Source organism: Lithobates pipiens, unplaced genomic scaffold (genome assembly GCF_037356315.1).
Source record: "Lithobates pipiens isolate NorthernLeopardFrog02 unplaced genomic scaffold, aLitPip1_a1.2 Scaffold_28, whole genome shotgun sequence".
NCBI classification, from domain to species: domain Eukaryota; kingdom Metazoa; phylum Chordata; class Amphibia; order Anura; family Ranidae; genus Lithobates; species Lithobates pipiens.
The window spans coordinates 182,627,254-182,641,267 of NW_027507789.1; the positions used below are offsets into that span (position 1 = coordinate 182,627,254).

At 44.3% G+C, this 14,014-nt stretch overlaps 1 protein-coding gene across 1 annotated transcript in view; it reads left to right on the forward strand.

Moving 5' to 3' along the window:
• The first annotated feature begins 1,592 nt into the window (after nt 1-1,592).
• Nucleotides 1,593-14,014, forward strand: part of PLCD3 (phospholipase C delta 3) — a 94,951-nt gene continuing 82,529 nt past the window's right edge. The window contains exon 1 of the mRNA XM_077460077.1: nt 1,593-1,938. Within this exon, the coding sequence (XP_077316203.1) occupies nt 1,815-1,938 (124 nt within the window). The 5' untranslated portion in view covers nt 1,593-1,814. The remainder of the gene's footprint in view (nt 1,939-14,014) is intronic.

A 14,014-nucleotide genomic window follows, 5' to 3' on the forward strand; every position in this document is an offset into this window, starting at 1 on the left:
TTTTAGTGCAGCAGAATGGCACAGCTGGGCGAAACAATGTTATGTTATGTCACTTCGCCCTGTGGCCACTAGGGGGAAAGGCGCGCCTCTATTTGCCCCCGGAGCCGATGCGAGTGGCTTTCAGTCGTGATGACCGCTGGGCTCCGCGATCGCTCGTGACACACCGAGAACCGGGACCTGTGTGTGTAAACACATAGATCCTGGTTCTCTGAGGGGAGAAGAGACTGATCGTGTGTTCATACAAAGTATGAACAGCGATCTGTCATCTCCCCTAGACAGTCCCCTCCCCCCCTTCAGTTAGAACACGTAGCAGGGAACACAGTTAACCCCTTGATCGTCCCCTAATGTTAACCCCTTCCCTGCCAGTGACATTTATACAGTAATCAGTGCATTTTTATAGCACTGATCGCTGTATAAATGCCAATGGTCCCAAAAATGTGTCAAAAGAGTCCGATGTGTCTGCCATAATGTCGCAGTCCCAATAAAAATCGCAGATCGCCGCCATAACTAGTAAAAAAAATATAATAAAAATGCTATAAATCTATTCCCTATTTTGTAGACGCTATAACTTTTGCGCAAACCAATCAATATACGCTTATGGTGATTTTTATTAACAAAAATATGTAGAAGAATACATACAGCCCAAACTGAGAAAAAATTTGCTTTTAAAAAATAAATTAAAAAAAATGGGGATATTTATTATAGCAAAAAGTACAAAATATTGTGTTTTTTCAAAATTGTCGCTCTTCTTTTGTTTATAGTGCAAAAAATAAAAACCGCAGTAATGATCAAATACCACCAAAAGAAAGCTCTATTTGTGGAAAAAAAAGGACGTCAATTTTGTTTGGGTGCAGCGCCACACGACCACGCAATTGTCAGTTAAAGCGACGCAGTGCCGAATCGCAAGAAATGGCCTGGTCATTGAGCAGCCAAATCTTCCGGGGCTGAAGTGGTTAAAGAGACCGCAGGAGATCTGCAGCACTGAGATGCAACAAAGGGTCAAAGAACGGTGAAAACAAGTATTTTAATATTATTATACAAGATTTATATTGCACCAACAGTTTGTGCAGAGCTTTTACAATTAAATACAGGAGGGTTAGGAGTAGGGATCGATCAATTATCGCTGGGGCCGATATTATTGATATTGCTTCAAATGGTTGTACCGCGGTGATGCATGCGTAACATTTTTTTTTTTTAATGTACAAAATATCGGCAGACAAAATCGGCGATCTGCCTGAGAGGTGGTCGAAGTAACGGTATTGTATCGGCACCGAAAAATCGATATCAGTCGATCCCTAGTTAGGAGGACCCTGCCCATGAGAGTTTACAATCTAAAGGATTTATGCAAAAAAAAGGCAATTGTTTATAATACACAGTGCTTTAGCAAAGGAAATATCATTCAGTTAAGGTTCACATAGTCATCCTATAATCTTATCCGCGTGTGTTTGCGGTGGATCTCGCGTAGATAGATCCTCAAGCCTGCTGAGATTGTGTGCATAGAGAGCGACTGTGATGGTGAAATGCGACTCCAGGGGAGTAAGCCAGCCAAAGACTGGAAAATCAGTGCTAAGGAGGAGCAAGGGAAGGAGGCTGGACTGAGGCTGATCACACACAAAGGCTCCAGAGACAGGCAGGGAGAAACCCAGAGGTAGACGCTGGGATATGTACAGACTCAAGTTAGTGAGAGAGCTGAATGTCATAGGAGGGACAGCTGAGTGCTAGGGACCTAAGTGGAAGGAAGTCGAAGAGAATTTTTGGTGGCGCAGAGGGGCAGGAGGTGGGCAACCAAGGAGAGCACAGCGAAAAGGCATGAAATGCCCGGCTTCTGGAGCACGATATGTGGGGGGAAGAAGAAGAAGTACCAAGAGGAACCTGAAGTGGTGGCTGAACAGGTCCAATGCACCAAGAGCCATGAGCTGAGAACCTTCAAAAAAATGGGTAAGTCTTGTGCAGGGACAGGGTGGGCTTCCTAACCGGTGGGCTTTTGATATATTTGTCGTCTGGGTTTGTCAGAGCCGGTAGAGGTTGCCAAGGGGAAAGGCTTAGCAAACAGTCTGACCTAAAAATGCAGTCACGGAAAACAAAAATCTTAATGACAGGTACACACAGTTGTCAGCTGTCCCCAATGTATAGGGACGTTCTCAGATGAAATCCATATTTATAGAATATTACGTCCGCTTCTGTTCATAGCATGTTGCCAATTTCAAGTTGTTACTTGGGAAAGGAATATTATATTATAGATAAATTATATCATTTTAAATCCAGTATAGTATGCAGGTGTTGGCGGAATTATGGTGCACCTATCACAGCTGACTATCTGGGGTCTAACCAAGTTCTCCTACCGGTTATTATCTGATGTTTCAGTTATGAAATAGTGTATATAGGAAAGGAAAATGGTAATGACATTGTGAACGGTGAGATTTTTAAATAAGTTACAGTATCAATGAAAATTTATTTTTTGTTTTTTTGTTTTCAATGCTTTATTGAACCATTTTTCATGATACACTAAAGCTGGGGGTCACACATGGCTGTGGTTTGCAGTCTGGAGTCCGGTGTGTTCCTGTTCAGGTGCAAATTTTTACCTGAATTCGGACCTGAACCGGAACCCAAAAATGAGCAGGACCCTTTTTCAAACCGCACCGCAGCCACTGAAAGCCATTGAAAGCCGTTCACATTCACATGTTATGCGAATTGGATGTGGTTAAAAACGTCTCCAATTCGCATATATATGTGAACCGAGCCTTAGTCACTTATAAGAATATAACATCACAAATTCCCATTTGGCTTCATAAGCAAACACAAAAACTCAATTTGAGCCTGTTTGTCATTCAATATTATATTGGTGCATAGACCTTTGCATACCCATACTCTCAGCCATTAAAATAAATATCAAAGATCAAAAAAGAGAAAATAGAAAGAAAAGATAAAAAAAAAAAGCAGAAAAAGAAGTCCTAAGGGCTTCCTTCACGGTTTCCTATAGTCATATGTAGTGAGAAGCTAGGTCACAGGTACAGTCTCAATATATCTGAGGTGCCTAAGTCTTTCCAAACCCCCCATTTAGCTATGAATAAGGCCGCGTACACACGGGCGGATTGTCTGGCCAACTAAGTTGGTCAGACAATCCGACAGACAGTCCGTTCAAAATTTGCATGAACGGACTTGACCACACACGATGAGCAGACAGTCCGCTGAATGCGTGCGTGATGATGTGTACAGCACGTACGACGGGACTAGAAAAACGACGTCCTATACACTGCAATGCAACCTTCGGCCGTGTAAATCCTTTCTGAGCATGCGCCATACTTAGTCCGTCCAACTTGCCTACACACGAGCGGACTGTCCGCTGAAACCAAGTTTGGACGGACAAAACCAAGTTTGAACGGACTGTCTTACGGAAATTCCGTAAGACTTTGTTCGTCAGATTGTCCGCTGAAAAAGTCCGCTGAAGCCCACACACGAGCGGATTGTCCGCTGAAACACGGTTCAGCGGACTAAGTTGGACAGACAATCCGCCCGTGTGTACGCGGCCTTATGGGTATTTCTCCTGTAGGCTCGCTGTCAATTCCTCCATACGCATAATATAATTTAGTTCAGACACCCATTCTTTAATACTGGGAATGACACTAGAATTCCAATGTCTGGGTATAATAGCCCTGGCTGCGGCAAAGATAAAGCGCTTCAACTGGGACTTGCCCTCTTCCTCGGGTTGGCTCTGAGGAAGAAGGCAAGTCCCTCGAAACGTGTAATGTTATGTGTTGTAAGGAAACACAGGAACTTTGGCTGTCTGTACCTGGATTTGTTCTGTTGAGCTTGTACATGCGTTGGTTTGTGAGTATATATACATTTCTTGATTTTATCAATAAAGGATATCTAAGGATAATGCACTAAGCTGGTGTGCCCTCTGTTTGTTTATGATTGTAGATAGGGTGTTGTAAATTGGGACCTACCCCCCTATGAATGCAGTTGATCTAGTTATAAAGATTAAAGTTTGTCGTCTGCCTCCTAGTCGTTAGTCGTCTGCATTGTTTCCCCAATCTCACCGCTCTTTTAAAAAAAAAACAATCATCATGGCTGGCTTCATTTTCTGTCTTCTCTGCTGGTGTTCTATCGAATAGTGCCCGCCGTTGAAAAGTGGGCGGGAGTATTTTTTCAACAGATCATTGTAATGTGTTTTGCCGCAAATGTCATCGATGGGCCGGTAATCTATCAAATAGTGCCCTCCGTTGAAAAGTGCCCACGCATGCACATTACGGAAGGGCACTCCAGCTGATTTCCCGATCAGCTGGCATGATGTCACCATAGCCCATGCGAACATTGTAGGAGGCATTTTTCGATGGGAGATACCATTTGATGGGCACAATTGAATGCTATGCAAACAGCGGAGAGAGACACCGTAGCTAGATCGTGCCTCGCTGTTGCTGGGTAGGTTTACAGTGTGCTCAAGGTCGGGTTTTGTCTGTGTTACAAGGTGGGTTTGGTGTGTTGAACGGTGGGTTTTGTGTGTCTAAGGGCGGGTTGCAACACAAACAAAACGCGCGCTTCAACACAGCCACAACCCGCCCTGCAACAGCGAGGCACAATCTGACAACTACGGTCTCCCTCCGCTGTTTGGTATGGTATCTCCCGTAAAAAAATGCCTCCTACAATGTGCGCATGCGCTATGGTGACATAACACCAGCTGATCGGGAAGGAAATGAGTTGGAGTGCCCTTTCGTACTGTGCATGCGCGGGCACTTTTCAATGGAGGGCACTATTTGATAGATTACCGGCCCATCGATGACATTTGCGGCAAAACACATTACAATGATCTGTTGAAAAAATACTCCCGCTCCCCTTCTTCGTGAGAATTTAGGAGGAACGTTTTTTTTTCAACAGATGAATGTAATCTGAGATGACACATGCGCCAGATTAGGTGCATGATATCACACGCCTCAGTTGGTGCATGTGCCATACCACATTACACGCATCTGTTAAATAATAAGAAAAGACTTTTAACTGCAAGACTAGGGGGGAAAGAAACAAGATCTCCCTGGAAGGCACTGGTGATGTGCCCTACCCAGGTGAGGCCAGGGCTACATCACCAGTGCCCCAGGAAAACCAGGAGGTACTAAATACACGCATAAGGAAACAAATAAATCATTGTTTATGTATTTGACTCAAGGATGATTAAAGAGCAGCACACAGAGATGCATGCACCCAAGATTTTTAGATTTAGGAGGAAATGGTCCACTTTAGGGTACCCAAAGATATTAGATGGCAGTCTCGCAATCTGGCCTGTTATAGCTGGATCTGTGGGACAAGGTATAAAAGAGTTGAAGCAAATGATTTAGGCAGTTCCAAAATCCTGTTTCCCAATCTCCCCACTTAAGGGGGCCGAGATTCGAACCAAGATACCCAAGATCGTACAACCAGCATGTCGGATTGTTCTACATATGGGTACTGCCAGTGGCTATAGCTGCTAGCAGTAACCATTGTATTCTGCTGGCCAGGAATGCTCCCTGCGCATGCCACCCTCCACCCCCCACCCATTTCCCCGGCAGCAGGAGGCATACACAATCAGTGTTGATGGGGGAATCAAGCTATTTTCTTCCTTTCCACCTGTATGAGAAGGAAAGAAAATCATATCATCTATGGCCAGCCATAGACGGTACAAATTTCTTTCCTGCAACCACAGGTTGCAGGAAAGAAATTTACACGATTCCCCCATCAACACAGGCAGTACTGACAGTGGACTCCCTCCTTCCCAGTAATTGTCTGCTTCCAGCAGGGGTTGGCAGGGGAAGCCATCCCAGTCAGGAGAAGACAGTGATTATTGCTAGCGTGTATAGAAGCCGCTAGCGATAATCGCAAGTGAATCTGGCAGGCTGATTGTACCTAAGTTGATCAATCGATCAACTTGGTACATTAAGCCCTTGTACACACGGTCGGAGATTCCGACAACCAAATCCGTCGGATTTTGTCCGTCGGATTTTGTCCGAAACTGTTGTATACACACGGTCGGACAAAGTTGTCGGAAAATCCGACGTGATGACATTATTTCGTTACGACGGGACTATGTTCACGCTAGTAGCCAATAGCTTTGGTGTAGGAATTTGATCTGAGCATGCGTGGCACTTTGTCCAATCGGAATTCTCTACACATGATCGGAGTATGTCCGATCGGAGCATTTTGTCGAAAAATATTTCCGGCAAGTTGGAAAAGTTGGTCCGACGGATATTCCGACGGAAACAGTCCGATGCAGACCACACACAGTCGGAATATCCGACAAAACGCTCCGATCGGACACATTCCGACGGAATCTCCGACTGTGTGTACAAGGACTAAGTCTGCCCACAGACGGTTCGAATCTCAGCCAAGTCCTGCTGAACCAGCCGAAAATTCGAAACTATGGCCATCTATCGCTAGCCTTAATCAGGAGGGACTTGTGAAGTTAAAGCAGAACACAAAGTTAGATGGTTAACTTTACTAGTGTCTATGAATATCTATGGCCAGGGCAACTCAGCAACGTGGTGTAACCAGCTTCATTAAAGAGGAAGTAAACCCTGATGAGTTTACTTCCTCTTTCATTCCCTGTAAAGGTAAAGCATAATGGACTACTATGCATCGCATAGTAGCCCATTATGTTTCACTTACCTGACACAGGAGCCAGCGAAGTCGCCGCTGTCCCCTGTAGTTCCGAGCATCCATCTTCTTGGTGGGTCTCCGTGGGTCTCGCTGCTCCGGCGCTGTGATTCGCCGGAGCAGCGATGACGTCACTCCCGCGCATGCGCATGGGAGCCGAGACTCACGGCATTGCCGTCATCGACGATGCCCCACTCAGTGCGCCTGTGCGCCGGTGCCCGTCTTCGGGCAAATATCTCCTAAACCGTATAGGTTTGGGAGATATTTCTTGGACCTACAGGTAAGCCTTAATCTAGGCTTACTTGTAGGTCAAAGTGGTTTGTAAGGGTTTACAACCACTTTAAAGTGCATACCTGTGTATAAAAAAAACAGTTTCTATCGGTTATATTTTGTGTAGTTTACGTACTCTCAAGCAGTCTCAATTTATTAGCAGGACTCCCTAATTGTCCCTAAATAATAACCATTTTCTATAGTATATGATCTATTATATGCTAATTGTGGATAATTTACTAGAATAAATAGAAATGCACACCTGAACCTATCAGAGGTACCCTGGGAGGAAGCGGTGGTCTACAGGGACCACAGCTGGATAGATAGAATCAGAGAAAGCCAGGTTAGGTGATGGTCCAGAGTCAGTTAAGAAGAAGCTACAGAGCATTAGATAAGAAGTAAGATGAGCAGATGGCTCTGGGTCATTGACTGTAGTAACAAGCAAGGCTTAATCTGGGACAGCAACTGTCCGTTTATACCAGTAAATAAGGCAGCTTCCAAAACAATACACATTTGCCACCAATTTGCGAGGTTTTACTTAGATGTGTCACCGAGACAGTAGACCCATTAAGCAGTAACCTGTATGAGCCATTGTTTAGTGGATTGATCAAATTCAATGTGACTATAATTTATTTATACATCATCTCATTACCCCCCCCCCCCCCTCCCAATTATGACAGACAAAAACATCTGCTCTTATTTGACCACCGCAACCAGTTTTGGGACCAGGGCCTGGGGCACCCAAGGTGAAGATGCCAAAATGTCTCCCTGCCCCCCTAGGAAGCTGAGATGGATGTAGCTTTCATGTCAAGGCATATATTGGCTGGGCCAGCACAGAAATGACCACTCTAATATTCCCAAGTCTTGGTCAAAGGGAAACCAAATGGGATGGGTGCAGTGTTCTGATTCGATTAAATAATTGTGAACTACGGTATCTCATTTCTCATTCAAAGTGAAATTTAATTCTGATATTTGTCCTTCTTTTTAAAGGCACTAAAACTATGTTTCTGGTCTAAAGCAGTGCTACAAAACAAATGGATGCAATTTAAAAAAAATGTAGCAGAAATAAGTCGGTAAAGGTGTTAAGAAAGAATAATTTGGGTTAACAAGGGCTATTATTTATTCATTCTTAATAGGTTCATAATTCACACAGTACGCAAATTTATGAATAACGGTTGCACCCTCTAGCTTTCGTTCATAAATTAATGAAGCGCAGGACTGAGTTGTCACATTGATTACAGATTACACCGGGAGGTCCACTTTCCCGATGTAAACAACGGGGCTTTGCTGTCCATTTAAAAGCCGCCTTCTGTACACATCCGAATCATCTGAAAAGCATCCCAGGTACAAAGAGGGATGTCTACACTCAGAAACAGTGTCTGAACCCATTTAGTCAGCCCATGAAAAATTTATATTGTAATGGTTTGGATAAATCATAAAGTTCTTACTTTTTAAAGGCCAAAAAAGAGGAACAACTGAAGAGTAATGCCCTGTACACACGATCGGACATTCCGACAACAAAATCCATGGGATTTTTTCCAACGGATGTTGGCTCAAACTTGTCTTGCATACACACGGTCGCACAAAGTTGTCAGAAATTCTGATTGTCAAGAATGCGCTGACATACAACATGTACGACGGGACTATAAAGAGGAAGTTCAATAGCCAGTAGCCAATAGCTTTCATCTCGTAATTTATTCGGAACATTCATGGCACTTTGAACGTCGGAATTGTCTACACACGATCGGAATTGACACGACCAGATTTTTGTGGTCGCAAAATTTTATATCCAGATCTCAAACTTTGTGTGTCGGAAATTCCAATGGAAAAAGTCAGATGGAGCCTACACATGGTCGGAATTTCCAACAACACGCTCCGATTGCACATTTTCATTTAATATAAAAGTCAGATGGAGCCTACACATGGTTGGAATTTCCAACAACGTGCTCCGATTGCACATTTTCCATCAGAAAGTCCGACCGTGTGTACAGGGCATAAGGATAGACAGAGGAATTTGGTGTTCAAACAGGCTCAGTCCCTTTAAAAACAGACATTTACAAGCTATACAGGCCCCCATCCTCAATGAACTAGACTTTTCCTCTTATTTCCAAGTCCCGGGGTCTTTTTCCACCTATTTTTCCTATTGGTGCATTTGGTAAATTTTAAAAACGGAAAGATCTCCAAGGCCATGTTCAACACTAATTAACACGTTGGATTTTCTGCCTCTTAATTAGGCACACAAGGAAATCATACACCAGTCATTATCACCTTGTAATAATCTCATGGATTGCTGCTTTCCTGGTTCGCGTAATAATGCTTGTTAGAATAACAATGAGTAATGCTCGGGGAATACAACGAAAATTCCCTTTCTACAAAGTTACATAAAAGTTGTAAAATAATTATAATTTCGGGCATGACTATAGTGATAAATATAAGGCCTCTTGCACACAGGGCATTAGAAAAAATGAGCTGCAAAGCCACTACCAATGCCAGGAAAAAGCGGCTGTAAAAACTTTTAGTAGCTTTTTGCATTTGGCGTTAATGCGCATTTAGCCGTGCTAGCTTTTAGCAGCGTTTCTCTGGCTCTATTCAAAATCAATGGTTCCCTTTAAGAGCCCATTGATTTGAATAGAAGTCACATCAAAGTCAGATCATGATGATCCGACTTGTCGTGCAACTTGTGCGCTGAGGATCTTGAAGGGGGACTTCTTGCCAAAAAATGGTATGTATTTTGAGGGGAACCCCACAAAGTTTTTGTTTTTTTCATTTTGGCGAGGGGTTCCCCTTCAAGATCCTAAGTGCAGAAGTCGCACCACAAGTCAGATCATCATGATCAAACTTGGATGGGACTTCTATTTAAATCAATGGGTTCTCATAGCGAACCATTGATTTTGACCTAAAAAAAAAATGCCTGGTACGGCTTAATGCTGTTTCTAGTATTAGGCCACGTTTAGCATACATTTTTACAGCTGTAATGTCGGTCCTCAGAACGGGGTTTTTTTGCAGCTTGAAGACGCCTATGCCGCTCCTAAATGCCTGTGTGTGCAAGAGGCCATAGAATAAGGTGAAAAGGCGTTTTTAAGCTGCTAAAGGAGGGAAGAAAAGGTGAGCTGTGGACAGGGGAAAGAAGAAGTGAGCTGTGGACGGGGGGAAGAAGAGATGGGCTATGGACAGAGGAAAGAAGAAGTGAGCTGCGGACGGGGGGAAGAAGAGGTGGGCTGTGGACAGGGGAAAGAAGAAGTGAGTTGCGGATGGGGGGAAGAAGTGGGCTGCGGACAGGGGAAAGAAGAATTGAGCTGTGGACAGTGGGAAGAAGAGGTAAGCTGTGGACAGGGGAAAGAAGAAGTGAGCTGTGGACAGGGGGAAGAAGAGGTGAGCCGTGGACAGGGGAAAGAAGAAGTGAGCTGCGGACTGGGGGGAAGAAAAGGTGGACTATGGACAGGGGAAAGAAGAAGTGAGTTGCGGATGGGGGAAGAGGTGGGCTGTGGACAGGGGAAAGAAGAAGTGAGTTGCGGATGGGGGGAAGAGGTGGGCTGTGGACAGGGGAAAGAAGAAGTGAGCTGCGGACAGGGGGAAGAAGAGGTGAGCCGTGGACAGGGGAAAGAAATAGTGAGCTGCAGACGGGGGGGAAGAAGAGGTGAGCTGTGGACAGGAGAAGAAGAGGTGAGTTGTGGACAGGGGAAGAAGAGGTGAGCTGTGGACAGGGGAAAGATATAGTAAGCTGTGGACAGGGGAAGAAGAGGTGAGCTGTGGAAGGGGAGCATAGATCAGCTGTGGACAGGGGAAAGAAATAGTGAGCTGTGAACAGAGGAAGAAGAGGTGAGCTGGGGACAGGGGAAGAAGAGGTGAGCTGTGGAAGGGGGGCATAGATCAGCTGTGGACAAGGTTTGCATAGGTGAAGTTAGAATGGGGGGCACAGAGGTGAGCAATAGATGGTTACATTGGTGGAGATATGCAAGTACTGTCCACAATTTTTTTTTCTGTGCCCTGTGTGATGCACACACCTCATCACTGCAGAGTACACTTTCCTGAACCCAGTGTGTTATGCGCTCCTAAGTGCCGCACTCTGTGCCTTTTGGGCCACGCAGAGTTGGTGCCGCTTTACTTCTCTCCCCCGGTGGAACGACATGATTGGGGGTGGAGAGTTGGCTGGGGTGGGTGAGTTCCTGCACCTATTTTCTGAGAAAAAAAAGCCCTGGGAAAAACAATTTTGATCTATGGAGGCTCCACCTCACAATTTACAGGACTTCAAAGATCTGTTACTGATGGCTTGTTGCCAGATACCACAGCATGTTATGGCTGATCATTGTGTTTATGTATATATATATATATATATAAAAAGTATCTAACAAAAGTGAGTACACCCCTCACATTTTTGTAAATATTTTATTCTATCTTTTCATGTGACAACACTGAAGAAATGACACTTTGCTACAATGTAAAGTAGTGAGTGTACAGCTTGTATAATAACAGTGTAAATTTGCTGTCCCCTCAAAATAACTCAACACACAGCCATTAATGTCTAAACCGCTTTCAACAAAAGTGAGTACACCCCTAAGTAAAAATATCCAAATTGGGCCCAAAGTATCAATATTTTGTGTGGCCACCATTATTTTCCAGCAGTGCCTTAACCCTCTTGGGCATGGAGGTCACCAGAGCTTCACAGGTTGCCACTGGAGTCCTCTTCCACTCCTCCATGAGGACATCATGGAGCTGGTAGATGTTGGAGACCTTGTGCTCCTCCACTTTCCATTTGAAGATGCCCCACAGATGCTCAATAGGGTTTAGGTCTGGAGACATGCTTGGCCAGTCCATCACCTTTAACCTCAGCTTCTTAGCAATGCAGTGGTTGTATTGGAGGGGTGTTTGTGAATTTTTTAATTATACTAAAATATTTTTTTGTTATAATAAAATATTAATGCTGAATATTTTATTATAACTTTTCATGTGACAACACTGAAGAAATTACACTTTGCTACAATGTAAAGTAATGAGTGTACAGCTTGTATAACAGTGTCAATTTGCTGTCCCCTCAAAATAACTCAACACACAGCCATTAATGTCTAAACTTCTGGCAACAAAAGTGAGTACACCCCTAAGTGAAAATGTCCAAACTGGGCCAAATTAGCCATTTTCTCTCCCCGATGTTATGTGACTCGTTACTGTTACAAGGTCTCAGGTGTGACTGGGGAGCAGGTGTGTCAAATTTGGTGTTATCGCTCTCACTCTCTCATATTGCTTACTGGAAGTTCAACATAGCACCTCAAAGCAAAGAACTCTCTGAGAATCTGAAAAAAAGAATTGTTGCTCTACATAAAGATGGGCTAAGCTATAAAAAGATTGCCAAGACCCTGAAACTGAGCTACAGCCCGATGGCCAAGACGTTTAACAGGACAGGTTCCACTTAGAACAGGCCTCGCCATAGTCGATCAAAAAAGTTGAATGCACATGCTCAGCGTTATATCCAGAGGTTTTCTTTGGGAAATAGATGTATGAGTGCTGCCAGCATTGCTGCACAGGTTGAAGGTTAATCTGTCAGTGCTCAGACCATACACTGTACACTGCATCAAATTGGTCTGCGTGGCTGTCATCCCAGAAAGAAGCCTCTTCTAAAGATGATGCACAAGGAATCCCGCAGACAGTTTGCCAAAGACAAGCAGACTAAGGACATGGATTACTGGAACCATGTCCTGTGGGCTGATGAGACCAAGATAAATGTATTTTGTTCAGATGTTGTAAAGCGTATGTGGCGGCAACCAGGTGAGTACAAAGACAAGTGTGTCTTGCCTACCAGGGGCGGACTGACCATTGGGCCACTCGGGCACTGCACAAGGGCCCTGAGTCACTATGGGGCTCCATCAGGGTTGCCAGTCTCAGTAAAACCAGGGACAGTATGTAAAAATCTGTGTGTTTTTTACATCTGTCTCTGAAATGTCCCTTACTGACATCCTTTTGGTCTAAAAATCCCAAGATTATAGCTGCCCCACCTCTCCAGTACCTTCTCAGCCAATAGAAACATGTCTGTGTATACTGTGTGTACATGTATTTGTATACTGTGTGATTGTATACTGTGTGTGTATACTGTGTGGCCCCATAATCTCGGATTGCCTGGGGGCCCCAAAATTTCCTATTGCCCAGGGGCCCCATGAGTTGTCAGTCCACCCCTGTTGCCTACAGTCAAGAATGGTGATGGGTGTGTCATGGTCTGGGGCTGCATGAGTGCTGTTGGCACTGGGGAGCTACAGTTCATTTAGGAAACCATAAATTCCAACATGTACTGTGACATACTGAAGCAGAGCATGATCCCCCCTCCCATCGGAGTGGGGATGCAGTAAGGTGAAAAAAACAAGGGTTTACAACCCCTTTAAAGAGGAAGTAAAGGCACTTTTTTTTTTAAATGCAACCTGCAAGGCAAAGGCATAATGAGCTAGTATGCATAGCATACTAGCTCATTATGAATAACTTACCTGAGAACGAAGCCCCCGAAGCGGTCCTCCTCCTTTATCTTCACCGCTGCCATGTATCCCGGAGTGACCTCCGGGTCTCGCTGCTCTGGCGCTGTGATTCGCCAGAGCCGCGATGACGTCACTCCCGCGCATGCGCACAGGAGCCGTCATGAGCGGCATATCGCCATGATCTGCGGCGTGCTCAGTGCGCCTGTAGGTTTAGGAGATATTGCTTGGACCTACAGGTAAGCCTTAATCTAGGCTTACCTGTAGGTCAAAGTGGTTTGTAAGGGTTTACAACCACTTTAACCACTTGCTTACTGGGCACTTAAACCTCCCTCCTGCCCAGACCAATTTTCAGCTTTCAGCGCTGATGCACTTTGAATGACAATTGCGTGGCCATACAACACTGTAACCAAATGAAATTTTTATCATTTTTTTCCCACAAACAGAGCTTTCTTTTGGTGGTATTTAATTACAGCTGGGAGTTTTATTTTTTGCTAAACAAACAAAAAAAGATGCAAAATAAAAAAATAAAAAAAATCATGTTTAATAGTTTGTTATAAAATTTTGCAAACAGGTAATTTTTCTCCTTCATTGAAGTGCGCTGATGAGGTGGCACTGGTGGGCACTGATAGGCTGCACTGGTGGGCACTGATAGGCATAGTTAACGTGGC